At 36.2% G+C, this 14,718-nt stretch overlaps 2 protein-coding genes across 2 annotated transcripts in view; both read right to left on the bottom strand.

Annotated features, from left to right (window-relative positions):
• The window catches only part of LOC149412683 (uncharacterized), a 356,728-nt gene that overhangs the window by 212,369 nt on the left and 129,641 nt on the right, over window positions 1–14,718 (bottom strand). The gene's annotated exons all lie outside the window — the stretch shown is intronic.
• LOC149412705 (uncharacterized) lies at window positions 10,872–12,610 on the bottom strand. The gene is made up of 3 exons (XM_089645361.1): window positions 12,424–12,610; window positions 11,776–11,844; window positions 10,872–11,189 (listed from the first exon to the last, which is right to left on the bottom strand). The coding sequence occupies exons 1-3, from the start codon at window positions 12,608–12,610 to the stop codon at window positions 11,053–11,055; spliced, it is 393 nt and encodes a 130-aa protein (XP_089501487.1). The 3' UTR covers window positions 10,872–11,052.

Consider the following 14,718-nt stretch of genomic DNA (forward strand, 5'->3'; position numbering starts at 1 on the left):
TGGTAAAGCATTGGACTGCCATTCCGAAGGTCGCGGGTTCGAACCCGGCGTGCGCAAATAAATTTTATTTGATTAATTTGTGTTATTTCACAATTAATTTATTAAAATAATATATAGTATATTTGCGGCACGTTCCAGAGTGGAAGATACTACCAGTATCGCCCTGGTGTAAGACCACCATTCAGAATTGAAACGTTGCTCCAAATGGCTTTAGCCGTGTTAAGTGACTAGATCTGAATAGCCAGGTACTTCCCCACCTTCATCTTTCCCTTCCCCCCTTACCTTCAGCCTCACAACATCCCCCAATTGGGGATGCCATAGTCTCACTGGCTCCAGACGGGAGCAGTTGGGACTCTTGTGAGGTATTCACTATAAAAAAAAAATAAAAATAAATTGTGAAATAACGTAAATTAATTAAATAAAATTTACTTGCCAACTCCGGGATTTGATCCCGCCACCTCCGTCTTCGCAGCCAAGGATCGCAACCACTCAACTAAGGAGGCGACAAAGTTGTTTGTTAAAATGTTAATATATTGTTCCACTGCGTGGGATGTGAACCCGCATTCTCCCGTATCATAGTCCAATGCGTACAGATCTAGAACATAACGTTAAGTTTACATTATACACGGTATCCGGAAACTCGTAGTACAAACGGGAAACTGGTTTATCTACATAACGTAGAGAAGCCAAAAAAAATCTGAGTTTACAATTTTTTCGGCAACTAATATTAAAAACCAAGAGACGGGTTTATGCTTTGACGCATTTTAAAAGCCATCAAACATGTAATTTGACCCCCCTAAAAGTTAAACTACAAATCTACTCCAATTTTTCTTTCTTGTAATGTAAGGAATATAGATACATAAATATTTAACAATATTACATTTTATATCATCATTGGTTATGTATACCTTATCAGAAAAAAGGAGGTCTTGTGCCTGAATATGGAGCCACGATTCTTACATAAGTTTTATGTTATAATAATATATTTAAATAGAATATAGATTTTTCAATGTAATATTTATTTTAAGTTTTTAAAATTTTTAATTTTATTTTATTTATTTGTTCTGATTGGTTGACAATACAGCGCAGTTCAGAAGGGAGATTGATGTAGGTTTTTATGTCTTTATTAATTAATTAATTAATTTATTTATTTACGCCCTAATTTTACAGAAGTAGTTAACAAGTAATACAGTTGTGTTACATAGTTTACAATAAATTATGATTTTTGATTAAATTAAAGTAAATTCAAATTAATAGTGTGGATTACGGAAACCTAAATATGTATTAAGGAACATATACATATAAAAACAAAAGTGTATTCACTACAGAGTTGTGAATTCATACATCTCAGTAAAATGATTAAAAAGATTTCGTTTTATAACTAATACGGAATAGTTATAAAAATATTATAGTCTTGGTAAATATAATGGTTTTGCATTTGTGTTGTTTTATAATAAGTTGTAATAAAATGATTTATCATTAAATATAATCACGACATGTAAATTTATCAATTTTCCGCTTGTACCACGAGTTTCCTGACACCGTGTACAAGTTGGAATGGAAATGATAAAAATAATGAATATTTTGATTTCTGTAAATGTACGTACTAAACAATCTTTCGTTAAATCCTTGGTTTTGTATCCAGAGGTTCTGTATCGGGTTCAAATATTTGAGTGGGTGAGGTTATGTTAACCTGTGATTTATGATAAATGATTTTAAATATGGATATGCCCGGTTAGTATCAAAGTGAACAAAAGCATCGGTATCACACCCAGACTACATGGGCTCAATTCTCTGCTAACTAACTCCTCCATCATTGCACAAGCAATGTGTTTCGCTTCTACTAATAAAGTTACAAGGATATAACCCAATATTTGTGTATTCAAATAAACAATTTTAACATGTGCACCTCATTCCTGAATAACAATACAAAAAGTTGTATTGTCCGCATCTCGTTCTAGAATAATAATTATAAAAATGTATGTTACAAGTGTCTAACTATGTAGGTACTTATACTCTCTATGGAATGTGTGAGATTGCACTTACCTAAGGATAGATTTGTACAGTTCATCCTTACCTAACTATAGTCACTGTGAGGGAACACCAATCACAATTATTTAACAATCCTTGAAATGACTTAAAATGATTATTTTTGTTTAAACAGTAATGAGTTCTGAATTGCCGGGAATTCTTTAATCGTCATCTTACGAAATGCAAAAATGGAGAAATATACCTGTTATGTGGTATTTGAATAAAAACTTTATCTATGACTAAAGAAATCCTTGATCTATGACTAAAAAAGTCAACCCCTTTTGGAATCTATGACTCAAGCAATATAATGTAAGTAAAGGAATCTATGACTAAATAAGTTAAAAATTATGAAGGACAGGGAATAATAATAATAATAATAATAAATTCTTTATTCCAGGATGTGGGGAGGTTAGTGCAATCCCACACATCCCATAGAGGAATAATATATAATAAATCCCATAAAGACTTAAACTATTACTGATGAAATTATGACTAACTGCAATAAGAGATTACGTCTTCGTGAAATTTCAAAAAACCACCACCAACACCACTTTTTCCTCCCAATAAAGCAGAACAATGCCCGGGCAACTAAAGAATTATTTCACGTACAGAAAAATTGTGATTTTAAAAATAAATCCATGATTGACACTGAACATAAAATATGTAGAGTGGTCATCTATATTGGTTTAAAAAAACTGATGCAGTCAAGTAAGGCAAGATCTTTCGACGCCTAAGAGAGTAAAATTATTATTTAATAAATGTAAGAATTTCTATTGAAAATGTTAGTCAGATACAAGTGACCTCATTAAGGGCACTTGAACCAGCCTACAGACAAGCGTATTTGAGTTTATCTGTAGTGATACTGATTGGCAATGACCCTTATAAAATTTTATCGGCTTTCTTAAGTAACAAAAGGAGCCATAGAAACCTTGTCAGGAAGAAAACAGTGTCCTGTTAGGAACAAATATTTTAATTTAGCTTCCAATTAGTGTTCAACAACGCGCGGTATTTAACTGGATAGTGAATTTCATTACCATTGGAATGAAAATATTGTGACATTAAATATAAAATTCCACGTGACAAAACGATAAATAAAACCTTGAAGATCTTTATCTAGCAGCGAATAAATAGGACAAATAACAGTTTATAGAAAATATTAAAAGGTTATTCCTTCGCAGCCTTAAAGACAAAATAACTATTTGTGTTTTGTTTGTAATCAGAGAATTATTTATAAACAATGTTATGAATGCGTACCACTTATAATAATTAAGCAATTTTCAAATTAAATTCACCAACCAATGTAAATATACATAATTTACCATAGTTGTTAAAATATTTATTATAAATTTGCTGCAGTAACGTGCACTTAGAGACTTAATCGGGAAGCCTTGTTCTGAAAAAGAATTAACCAACCTCTGAAAAAAATACCGTTCATAATAGATTTTACATAAAATCACAGATTCAATCACTTAGGTCGAGTTTTTTCATAGAATTTTAACAATTCATCAAATTGCAAAGTTGATTTTCAAATTCTGTCAATGTTCTATTCAAGTTCTTTTATTATTTCAGTTTTGTACAACTGGCCAATTATGATGTAATAACAGAACATGCATAAAACCTTTACAGAACTGTAAAATCAATGAAATTGAAGATTTGTTCATTTTTTTTTAAACAATTCACCCTTAGTAAGTATCATTTAGGACGGGTTGTTTTGAGAGAATTTGAAGACTTCATTAAATTTCAAAGCTATTTTTCAAGTTCTGTTATTATTTCAGTTCTGTCAAATAACTGGCCTATAATGATATAACAGTAGAACTTGAATAGCACTTTCATAGAGCTCGCAAATTAACGTTGAAAATTGATGAATTGTTCAAATACTATGAAACAACCCATCCTCACAATCCGTAATAAGCGTTCCAAAAGCAGAAGAAACTGTTTTGAAAATTATATTTGTAAATCATATTAATGTTAGAGGTAGCGCGCTAATATGAATAAAACGACAATAATTAAGCGAAAATAATGAATTGAACAAAACTCAATTTTTTTTTCAAATATCTAGACACAGGAGGCGCCGGGGAAAATAATTTCCGTCAGGGCCTATATCATCTTTGAGGATGCTGTGAGGAGGGTCTTTTGAGGACAGGAAGGAGTGAACGTGGGTTTTGAAGATACCCGTGTTGCATGAGGGAGGAAACACAGAGGCCTGCAAATTCTTCCAAAGCCGAGCTGATGAACTCAAGAACGAGTCTCATGTGACAGATGTCAACCCTGTACATTGTAATAATTCTTAACCGTCTCCCCTAGGTTCTTAACGAATTAACATTTGTTACGTTTGATTTGCAACTTCTCGCGGTTTATCAACCCTTCAATCTTAACGAATTAATATGTCACGTTGTGTCAATTTTTTGTTTCGACAGGGATTAATTCATTGAAGGATCCTTTTAACTGGTTGTGGTAACTTTGGTTCTTTTTAGATGAGGCGTGTTACATTCTGTATGGTTTGAAAATAAGACAATGACCGACTACCCTGATTTTAACTACCTTTTCCTACCTTGTTTGCTCGCCCAAACGTTTCAGGATGCTGCAGTCGATAATGTGCTAATATAATGAGACAATTAATTACAAATTAAGTACATGAAATTCACTATAGACAATTCAATTCAAGATGCACAAGATTCTAAGTTAATGATTTGACTATGGATTGTTAGTTTTGTGAGTTATTTCTATGAGTAGGTATTTTCGGGAATAGCTAGAGACAAAACATGTGTTGCTTTCGATTGGTCTCCGTCCAAATCCCATCCATCAACGTGACCAGCTCGAGAGCAGCCAAGTTGATGGTCCAATCCCAACACCTCCAGAAATGAATTGAATATCGCTCAGCGACAGATGAAATAATGACATGTTTTGCCTCCTGCCGGAGGGTGATGAAAGTGGGATGTGGGTCCTTGTTGGTGAATGATGATGTTGATGATGATGATGATTGAAGAAGATTCATCTTATACCGTTAGGTATAAGAAGCTGCTCCGGTCCGGTGGCATGACAGCCTGGTGTCAGGAACCATTTGGGTCACGTGGGTAGCGCGAGGTCTAGGTCGCGTCAACCTCCCCCAAATCGATGATGAGTTGAGCTTCGCCAGCATGCCGAAAGTTAGGAGTCCACTCTACTAACCTCAAACATAAACATATACTGAAGTGGTTTGCATCAGCAACGTCAGGAGTTCGGGAGTCCCGTGAACACCCCTCTGGTTTACGCTCGTAAAAATAATGATGAATTCAGCTTCAGTTTGTTCGGCTTCGCCTCTGCAGTCACGCTACTCCAAATAGCTTCTGGCTCCAGTCTATACAGCTTCTCGTTCCAGTAGAGGTAATGACACATATTTATCATATGTACAATACAGAACATACTTCAAGTCTTTCGTCCACACTCAAAATAGTCATGTCAATATTTAATTTGAATGGGGCGTCCATCCGACATAACGAGTGTTTCCGAGACGGGAGATTTTACCCCACTTCAAAGTCATGGTCACTCGCTCTATCGTTTGTCACCCTCCGCTCGCTTCAAATATCAAAGAATGGTAGAAAGTGATATCCTCGACTTCCGGCGCTAAGGATCAGGGATACTGGAATCATCAGGTCGTGAATCTGAAATCATCCGATCTCCGTCAGCTCAAACGGTTTCAGTCGGAGTCAATTTCCAACCTAATTCTGGATGACTTCTCCTCCTATAGTGGGGTAAGTACTTATTGAATTTAACAGGAAGGACGTCAGAAATTGCCAAGACAACTTCATATTCGTCACGACCCCTTCGTTCTGTCAGCGAGAGAATCCTCCCCGTACGCCAGACAAGAATAGCATAGCCCTTATCCGCTTTGTTCCTTCGTCTACCAGCTAACTCAAGTAGGAAAGCCCATTAGCAATTTTCGTTCCCTTCGATTTGAACTCAGTGAAAGCGTCCTCTCACCAGCTGAAAATACTCAAAACAGGGGTCTATTTAGGGTGACTATCTAAGGCTGGTCCGCCAACACCTTCGACAGAAACCGGTGCTTTTTACGGGAATAACTCAACCACACCTGAGCAGGGTAAAAACCGGCGCTACTCTACTGAAAATAGACTTTATCTCGGTATCCAGGGTTATCGACTTTGCTAACACAAAAGTCCCTATTAGGCAAGCCAATTACAAATTTCGTTCCCTTCGCTTTTGTCGCTTTGGTAAGATAGGACAGCCTACGGAAAATTCGTACACTCCGTCCCCGCCAACCTTATGAAAAATGAAAATCTCACTTGACAGAATAGGAATGCCAGACAGATGCATTCTCTCGGCGGCTAGCTTCAATCCGCTGCGTTATCCCGATTCAAAAATGAATGAAAAGAGTGATGTTTGAATAAATTATATTTAATTAAATATATTCTATGAATTCCGTCAAGAATAAGTTGAATTCCCAAGGAGGATACGACAACTCATTGTCAAATAACAGGCATTGAAGCATTTAATTAACCGTTCTATCCGTTACTATTCCGCCCATAGGTATCTGATTGTTTCGACTAATAACCGTTCTATCCGTTACTATTCCGCCCATAGGTATCTGATTGTTTCGACTAGTAACCGTTCGCCGGACTATAAAAACACTGCATAAATACAATGGTTTGTGTTCTATAAATTTTGGCGCTAAATATAACTACTGGAGAATTATTAAATCATTTTAAATTGCATAAAATAGTCTAACTCATAAACAATGTCTATTGTTGAATGATCCAAAGCGGCTTCAGGGTAACCGCTCTTAGTCCTTTTGTAATCGCCAAGACCCGGTCGCTTCAATGCAATAGGTGATTTATGGCCTCCCTTGCTAACAGGTCCGGACCATTGTCCCAAGTTCTTCCGTTCAAGACTTCAACATAATTACCTATAGTACTCAAGTTAAATACCCCTACTTCAAAATACAATTGAATTATCTGGTTTACATTAGGGAAATAAGTGTTAATAATTAGATTATAATAGACTCACCGATACACCTTAGTGTCAACAATCCAAATAATTATAAAAAAAACAAACACAGTCACATGCAGTAAAATACTCATGCTGTTAGAAAAATCACTCCTTCTACACTAAATGACTTTAGCCGTGTTCGCGTCCCGACGATTAATTCTTGTTGACGCGCTTCCTAGTTTTTACTGACTCAACTATCTTGAACCGCTTTTTTCACCCTCGACTATCGACTTTCTTCTTCCGTTCTTCAACGCTGACTGTCTCGACCGTCTCCCCGCGCTTTCAAATCCAGACTCTCCCTTCCCAAACCAACCCCCAAATCGCCATATGTGATTTCTAATTTATGTTCTTTTGAATTCTGAATGCTTTTTGTATTCAAAAGACAGAAATGCACTAAAGGAACACATCAATTATGGGCTCTAGGACCTGTCACATTAATTTAAATCGTTTCAAAACCAACAAATTGTTACTTCTCAAGTAAAATGTCCAATTCTTTGTTCAAAGGATGAAACACGACTCCCCCAGCCCAGTGGCGTGTCGGCCCACCAGCATTTTAGCTCGGCTTACTATTATCAACCACCATCACGGAGGTCTCTGACGATACAGTGCATGTTCCTATTTTTTTTCTCTACCCTAATAAATCTAAACACTTGTTTCTAAAACAGCTATCCAACATCTGGTAAACCCCTACTTCGTGAAATCAACTGAAAAATTCTTTCTAACCATAATAAATCAATAAACAAAAAATTTATCCCAGGGCAAGTTCATCACAGCTCCCTTCTGGAAAAATAATAGTGGGAGTAGATACAGAGATAAGCTATTGTCAGCTATTATTGTTCCATCACCCTAGCAGCAGAACACGTTTGAACTCGCCAATAATATAATTTTTTTTTTCTCAACCCTTCCTAGGTTCCATTTTCTCCCCACTGCTCTGCTCTTGTTGTTAAAATTGTTAAAACTCCTAATCCCTGTTATTTTTTTATATTTTTTTTTATATATAAATTTTTTTTCTACGAAAGATTTCCCAATCCGCCCCTGTCTCGCTCGACGTTATTATCTTTTTTTTTTCCTTGGCCGAACGCTATCAGTTAAACCTCTGGTAGGTCCGTTATGGGGCCCTTTTTGTTAACTTTTGTGTGTTCCTGCCGTTGTTAATTGTTTTATGACTGAGCATACAGTAACCGAGATCTTGAGAGTTATTTCGCATTTTTAAGCGTTGGGTAATTTGTTTAGATTTTTTTTTTCTATTAATTCTTTTCGTTTTTTTTTTTTTTTGTTGACCGTGCTCGATCTTTGCAAAACATTGTAATCACAATAACTATCGCGTCTGGAGTGCATGTTTGCACATACTCCCAATGGAACACAAGGCCACACCTGGGTAATTACAATATATGCAAGAATGTATAATTTTTTTTTTCTTTTTGGGTGCGCACCCGCCCGCGCTAACCCGATGGCTTTCTACCTTTTTGACCAAAGCCTCTCGTACAATGTTTTAACAAAGACCGTGCCACAATCTCGCGAGTATAATTTAGTGTTCAGCGGTCGCTAGTCACGCGTGCTCTCTTGGCTATTTGTAAACCTTGTGTGTTTTTTTTTTCCTATTTTTATTTTCACATTTTTTTTTTCTGCCAATATTAGTTTTAATCTCGCTGTTCTCTAACGACCGGTGTACAACTTGGCAAAAATAAGACAATTGAAATATCTGTTGCTTAACTAACACATTGAAACTGTTAACATTCATTTATCGTTGACTTAAGAAAAACTTAAAATTAATGTTTGTTTTTTTTCTTTAATGACAAACTAGTGCCTACAAAACAAGGTATTTTATTTTTCTCTAGCATCTTTTCCAAATAATTACTGCTTATCGGCATTTCTTAAGGTAATCATAATTACAACAACATTTATTTTCAAGTGCATTTATGAAAGGCTTTCAATAAAGGGTCTCGCCTATTTGTTTTAACGGAACACCCTGCCTTATATAACCTTGTACAATAAAATCTTAACCTTGTGTAAACTGCCCTTACTTTTTTAAATCCAATTTTTTCATAACCACTCGAACGATCGCGCGTCAAAAAACTTTTTTCTCCGATTGCTCGCGGTTTTTTGGCGACGAATTTGAATATTTTCCGCCAACATTAAAAAAATCAAACCTCCGAATTTTAATACGGAGACATAAAACTGATTGTAGTGCTATACAGCCAATGAATTCACCCATATTTTAATAATTATTCTATATTTTTAGAATTGATAGATAAATTATTAAAAAATCTTAAACTTTATAAATGCGCGAAATTAGCGTTTTTGTGATTTGAAATTGCCGCCAGTGGCAGTTTTAAATATCTTTATAGAATATTTTCTACGTTTTTATGTTCTCTATGGCCTGTTTGATAACCACAAATGCAAGAATGTAATAGAAAAAAAATTTTTTGTACGTTATGCTCTCTTCAAAAGTTTGGTTAGAAAATAATTTTTTTAAATTTGAGTGCGTGACGTGTCAAAATTGAAATCACTGTATTATACTATATAATAAATTTACCACAAAAACTGGTATAACGTTAGGAAGATACATTAACTGTCTACAATTATTAATAAGCATAGTTGCCGTGTTGGCTTTATTTTATTCATTTGATGAATTATACAGAGAGCCTATTTCACGATGTCAAAATCATGGTGCTACGTTTTAAATAATTGTAAATTAGAACTGGAGATTTGTCACCATGTTTTTATATAACGTGCAAAACGAGGAAATAAGGCTTAAAATGAGATATATATCATAGATATAAACATTGCCAATATTTCAGGGGGATACTTTGAAAGTTGATGAAATTCACCAATATTTGACGAAAAATCACTTCTGACAGCTACCTTAAGGTCAATCTACATAGAGTAAATCGGAATATGTAAAATGATGATAAATTTGTATATATATCAAACCTTTGTATGACCGTAGAGTGCAAATAAAATCATAGTGATAATTTTATATCTAAACGCAAAGGTATCGAAAAAAAAGGGGTGAGGGGAAAATAATTGATGGAACCAATAATTGATTTATTTATTAAGCCCTAATATCCTTTTAAATCAATATAACAGTTGTATGGTTACAATGAAAGAGCAGTATATTGATTTAAACATTGTTTACACACTTTGTCATAATAAAAATGTATTCAGTTTATTGGTTTATTCATAATTTAAGAAAATCAATACATAATAATATCATTGTGCCTCGCTATAGAGTGAGATTCTGAGTATCGCTCTGGTGAGGGACCACCATTCAGAATTGAACATTGCTTGAATTGGCTTAGTTATGTTTAGTGACTAGATCTGGAAAAGCTTCATTACAGAAAAAAACTCAAAAAGACTCACAAAGCTCGTAAGACTTTATACCCGCACTGGCCGCTTTGGTTTTGATCATCTGGACGAATCCCAAACGGCCTTTATAGCAGAGTAAGGATTCATCCAGAGAGATGTCTTGCTCGGGCAGGTATAAAGTCTCAAACTTATTTGAGAGGTGGTTCAAGACGGGCTGAATCTTTTGTAACCTTCGCACAGATAATGGTGCATCAGAAGAAAGACTTTCATTGTTGGTGAAGTGAAGGAACTTTTTAATTAGAAGAAAACGATTATAATCCATGGCTCGGCTGAAATAAGGCATGGCGGTGAGTTTTTTTGAATAGAAGTAGTCTTTTTCAACAGGAAGGGGACTAATACCTTGATACATTAAAATTGCCAAGAATACATACATTTCCTCTTTATTCGTGGGAGCCCATTTATTGGTACGCGCATGACGCTTAAATTGTTTTTTCGCAATCCATTGATCTTCATACCTGTTGGTCTCTCTCGCGATCATTTCAACGAAATCTGCATCAAAGATTTTAAGAAAGGTTTGCCCATTTCGTCGGTATTGAAAGTTGGTCTTGGCGTGCCTGTGAAAGTCTCCCTTATCCCGTAAGATATCATTAGACCAATCGAAAGAGTAACCTTCAGGCGGCAGAATCGAACGCATTGCCTCACTATCTACCTGGTCTTGTCTACTAAAGTCTATGGCCATAGCGGAGTTAGGTGAAACGTTGATAATATTATGATAAGGTATTGGTGGCATGTATCCTCATCGCTCTCTTCGTGGTCGACGTCGCTCGCTTCGTCATCCTCGTCGCTCGATCTGTCCATATCCATTTCTGAAACAACAGAAAACCCAAATTAATTTAATGTGTCTATATTACGATAACCCACTGCCTCTGGTACGGCTTATGACTCGCAATACGATGGTCGCGGGATCAAATCAAATAAATTTTATTTGAATAATTAGTGTTATTTTCACACAAAATTCATTAAAAATAATATATTTATATTATATTTGCGGCACGTTCCAGAGTGGAAGATACCCATAGTATCGCCCTGGTGTAAGACCCCATTCAGAATTGAAACGTTGCTTGAAATGGCTTTAGCCGTGTTTGGTGACCAGTTCTGAATAACCACACCTCCTTCCCCTCCCCGCTACCTTCAGCCTCACAACATACCCCGATTGGGGATGCCATAGTCTCACTGGCTCCAGCTGAGGCTCTTGTGAGGTATTCATATAAAAAAATAAATAAAAAGTTTATCAAATACTTGAGGCGGGCAATGTCAGGAGTCAGAATAGCACAGTCAGGTAGGTATGGAATGAAGAAAAGAGTGTGTGTGCCAAGATCGAGTTGCATGGTGGTTCATCCTCTCTGACTACCGAAATGGCGTGAAGGTAAGTTAGTTAGTTTTATAACTCACGGTTTCCAAGTACAGACTCTTCTAGTACAGCTGCCTCGTCCACGTTACTGTTTCTGCCCATGTCTGACTCTGAAATAAAAGAAAACACAAATTTACAGTAGAATTTGGATATAATGACTTTGCATTTAACGGTCTACTGTTTTAAGTGACGATAATGTAAACTCTAGTAAGGTTTCATAGCTTTTAGTAGGAAAACGTATCCGTTTAAAGTGACCAACTACGTAAAGCGACCTATTTTAATGATAATTTGTCCGGTTACAAAACCCACCTACCAATACAGCCTCGCTTTTAACTAGGAAGCTCGACACAATGAGTCCCGTGAAGCGAAAGTGTTTTTTCAATTTAAGAAAAAAATGCTGTATTACACCGTTTAGAAGCCGGTGAATCAAATGTAATCCTCGCAAAGAAGTTCGGCGTGTCTTATTTCTCACTCTGCAATACCCGTTACAGAAAAAAAAGATGTGTAATGATGCATCCACGTCATAACAACAATACATTTTGTATGTTTGTTATGTGGAATTTTTAAGTACTATGCTTATTTCCTGCCAATATACCAACAGTGAAACTGTGCTAGGGATATCAATATAAAATATAGATAATTGATTTTATATTGAGCCCCTGGTATGACATTTCAAAAAATAAACTCACCGTTCCCAAACGCCGACAATTCTTCGTAGAATGGCACGTCCACCCACAGCTCGCTATGATAGCCGGCCTCCGGAGAGAACAGTTCCCCACTCCGCGATGTCCCAGGTAACGGCTCGGGAGATGCTGCACGGATAGGCATAATTGGTGCATTGGGAGCCGTTGATTGGGTCTGTGCGGGAGTGGACATCCACGGTGGTGGTACGGGTCGTGGCAACGGTGAAGGCGTCCCTTGTGAAAAGGGACACGTTGTTCTCTCCGGAGATGGAATTCTGAAAACATTTACATAAATCATAAAAATTGTTCTTATTCACGTGTGAAACAGTATGTACAGTATGTAAATAAACAAATAAAATTAGAACTCTGTAAAATATGCACTGAATGTGCCAAATGCACAGAGCGCTGATCTTACCAACTCTCACTGTAAGAGTGGAACGCTGTCAGGAAAAAACAATAATATTGTATCAAGCATCTAAATACGATTACTTACTTTTGTTTAGTTTGTCTTGGAGGTGCGGTAGGGAGCAAAATGCGCGCCGCCTGCTTCTTGAATTTTTGGCTTTCCAGCTCTAGCCGGAAGGAAGCAGGCAGGGCCCTAACAGCCTTTAGGGCCTTGACGCGATCCTCTCGCACCAGTAGCAAAGCAGGGTCGCTGTTTAAATAAATACAAATATATGATGAGTTCAACGGCCATAGCAAAGTACTTTCATAAAAAAACATTAAAAAATACTAACACTCCAGACGAGGCTGCAATTGCAGCTCTGCGTTGACGTCCACGTGCAGGTAGTCCGGCACCAGCTCGTACCCCACCTCTCCCTCTTCCTCTGCCTCCTCTTGCAGTCAGCACCACTCTATATATTTTAAATTGAAAACACTTAATGTAAGTAATGTAAAATGTAAAATGTTTAAATTTTGTTAAATATTGCACTAATATAAAATTTGAAAATAATTATTGGGTCGTGGAGTGATCCCTTTCCCTGGACGACAGCTGTTACTGCACAAATTTGGTAAAAGTAAACAAATTAATTAATTATACAACTAAATTACTAAATTTTTATTGTGTGACGAAGGCTTTACACCATTTTACATGTGAAAAAGAGTCAACTTTTTGACATATGACTTAAAATAATTGGTTAGCAAATATCTGTATTAATAATGAACCAATTCAAATAAAACTTATATATATCTCTTTGTTTTGAATCACTGTGATGGAATATCTATATTTCAAATGCGCGAGTGCAGTATTTAAGACATTATTGTAAATCAAAAACAGATGACGTCTTCAGTTGACGTAATCTTACACAAAAACTTCAACCAAAACAATATAATACAAACAAACGAATTAAAAACGCATTTCAAAGATAGATAAGTCAATCATGATTACACAAATATATAATTATGCGTTAAAAACCCAATAAATTAATTACTTACGGCATTTTAGGAAGAGTCCAAAATTTCGTGAATGTTGAAAATTTATAATTATGTTTTTGACAGGACGCCATAAAAAAACCGCGAAAACTCGTTAAATAACACTTCAAAGACAACGGATAAGTTCATAGACAAAGAGAATACATTATCAGCTATTCGATAAAACAAGTAGCTGGCCATATAAACGTTTTAAATAATTACAATAAATATTTTACGAATGGTAGAAAAATCGGTCCATTTTTGGACCGATATCAATCGCAGAAAAATAAAAGTGGTCGATTTTTCGACCGAAATCGTTCCAGTGGTTATAGGAAACACAATTATTAATACTACTACCGTCCTACTGTCATAAACTATCAAAGCCATTACTCTGCCCTTTTGACTCCTAACTGATCCATTCATACGCTCTCCCCTTTCTTTCTCTTAGTCGCACTTGTCCCCGCTAGTCTGTGTCTCGCCTTTGTTAACGTAATACCTCGCAAGATGTATGGCACTGTAATTACCCCTAATCTTCCTAGTTTTTGGGTCTACCAGTGTATAAGTATTGCTATAGGGGGTGGCCCCGATGACGTAAGGCCCCTCAAATAACAATGAGAATTTTTTTGTCTTCTTTTTCAAAAGGTCCGACTGTGTGAAACGCCTCAGTTTTACTACCGCACCAATCTCATAGACGGCTAGTCTCTTCTTCATGTTAAAGTAATGTTGCCTTTTCGTAGCATTAGCTTGCAGATTCTCGTAGGCCTTCGCTTTTACTTTTGCTAAATCTACGATAGGTACCACACTATTGTCCAAATACTTATCCAGACTGTACCTAGGCCCATTTCCAAATACTATCTCATTCGGAGAAAACCCTGTGCTACAATGTATGCT

This window comes from Hesperophylax consimilis, chromosome 22, assembly GCF_061612785.1.
Source record: "Hesperophylax consimilis isolate HC1 chromosome 22, BYU_Hcon_1.0, whole genome shotgun sequence".
NCBI lineage: Eukaryota > Metazoa > Arthropoda > Insecta > Trichoptera > Limnephilidae > Hesperophylax > Hesperophylax consimilis.

What these genes read in the sequence shown, in the direction of transcription:
- LOC149412705 (XM_089645361.1), bottom strand. Translation starts at nt 12,610, where the DNA reads ATGTCCACTCCCGCACAGACCCAATCAACGGCTCCCAATGCACCAATT. An exon ending in ATTGTCGGCGTTTGGGAACG is followed by an intron (nt 11,845 to 12,423) that starts GTGAGTTTATTT and finishes CTTTTATTTCAG; the next exon opens with AGTCAGACATGGGCAGAAAC. An exon ending in AGAGTCTGTACTTGGAAACC is followed by an intron (nt 11,190 to 11,775) that starts GTGAGTTATAAA and finishes CTGTTGTTTCAG; the next exon opens with AAATGGATATGGACAGATCG.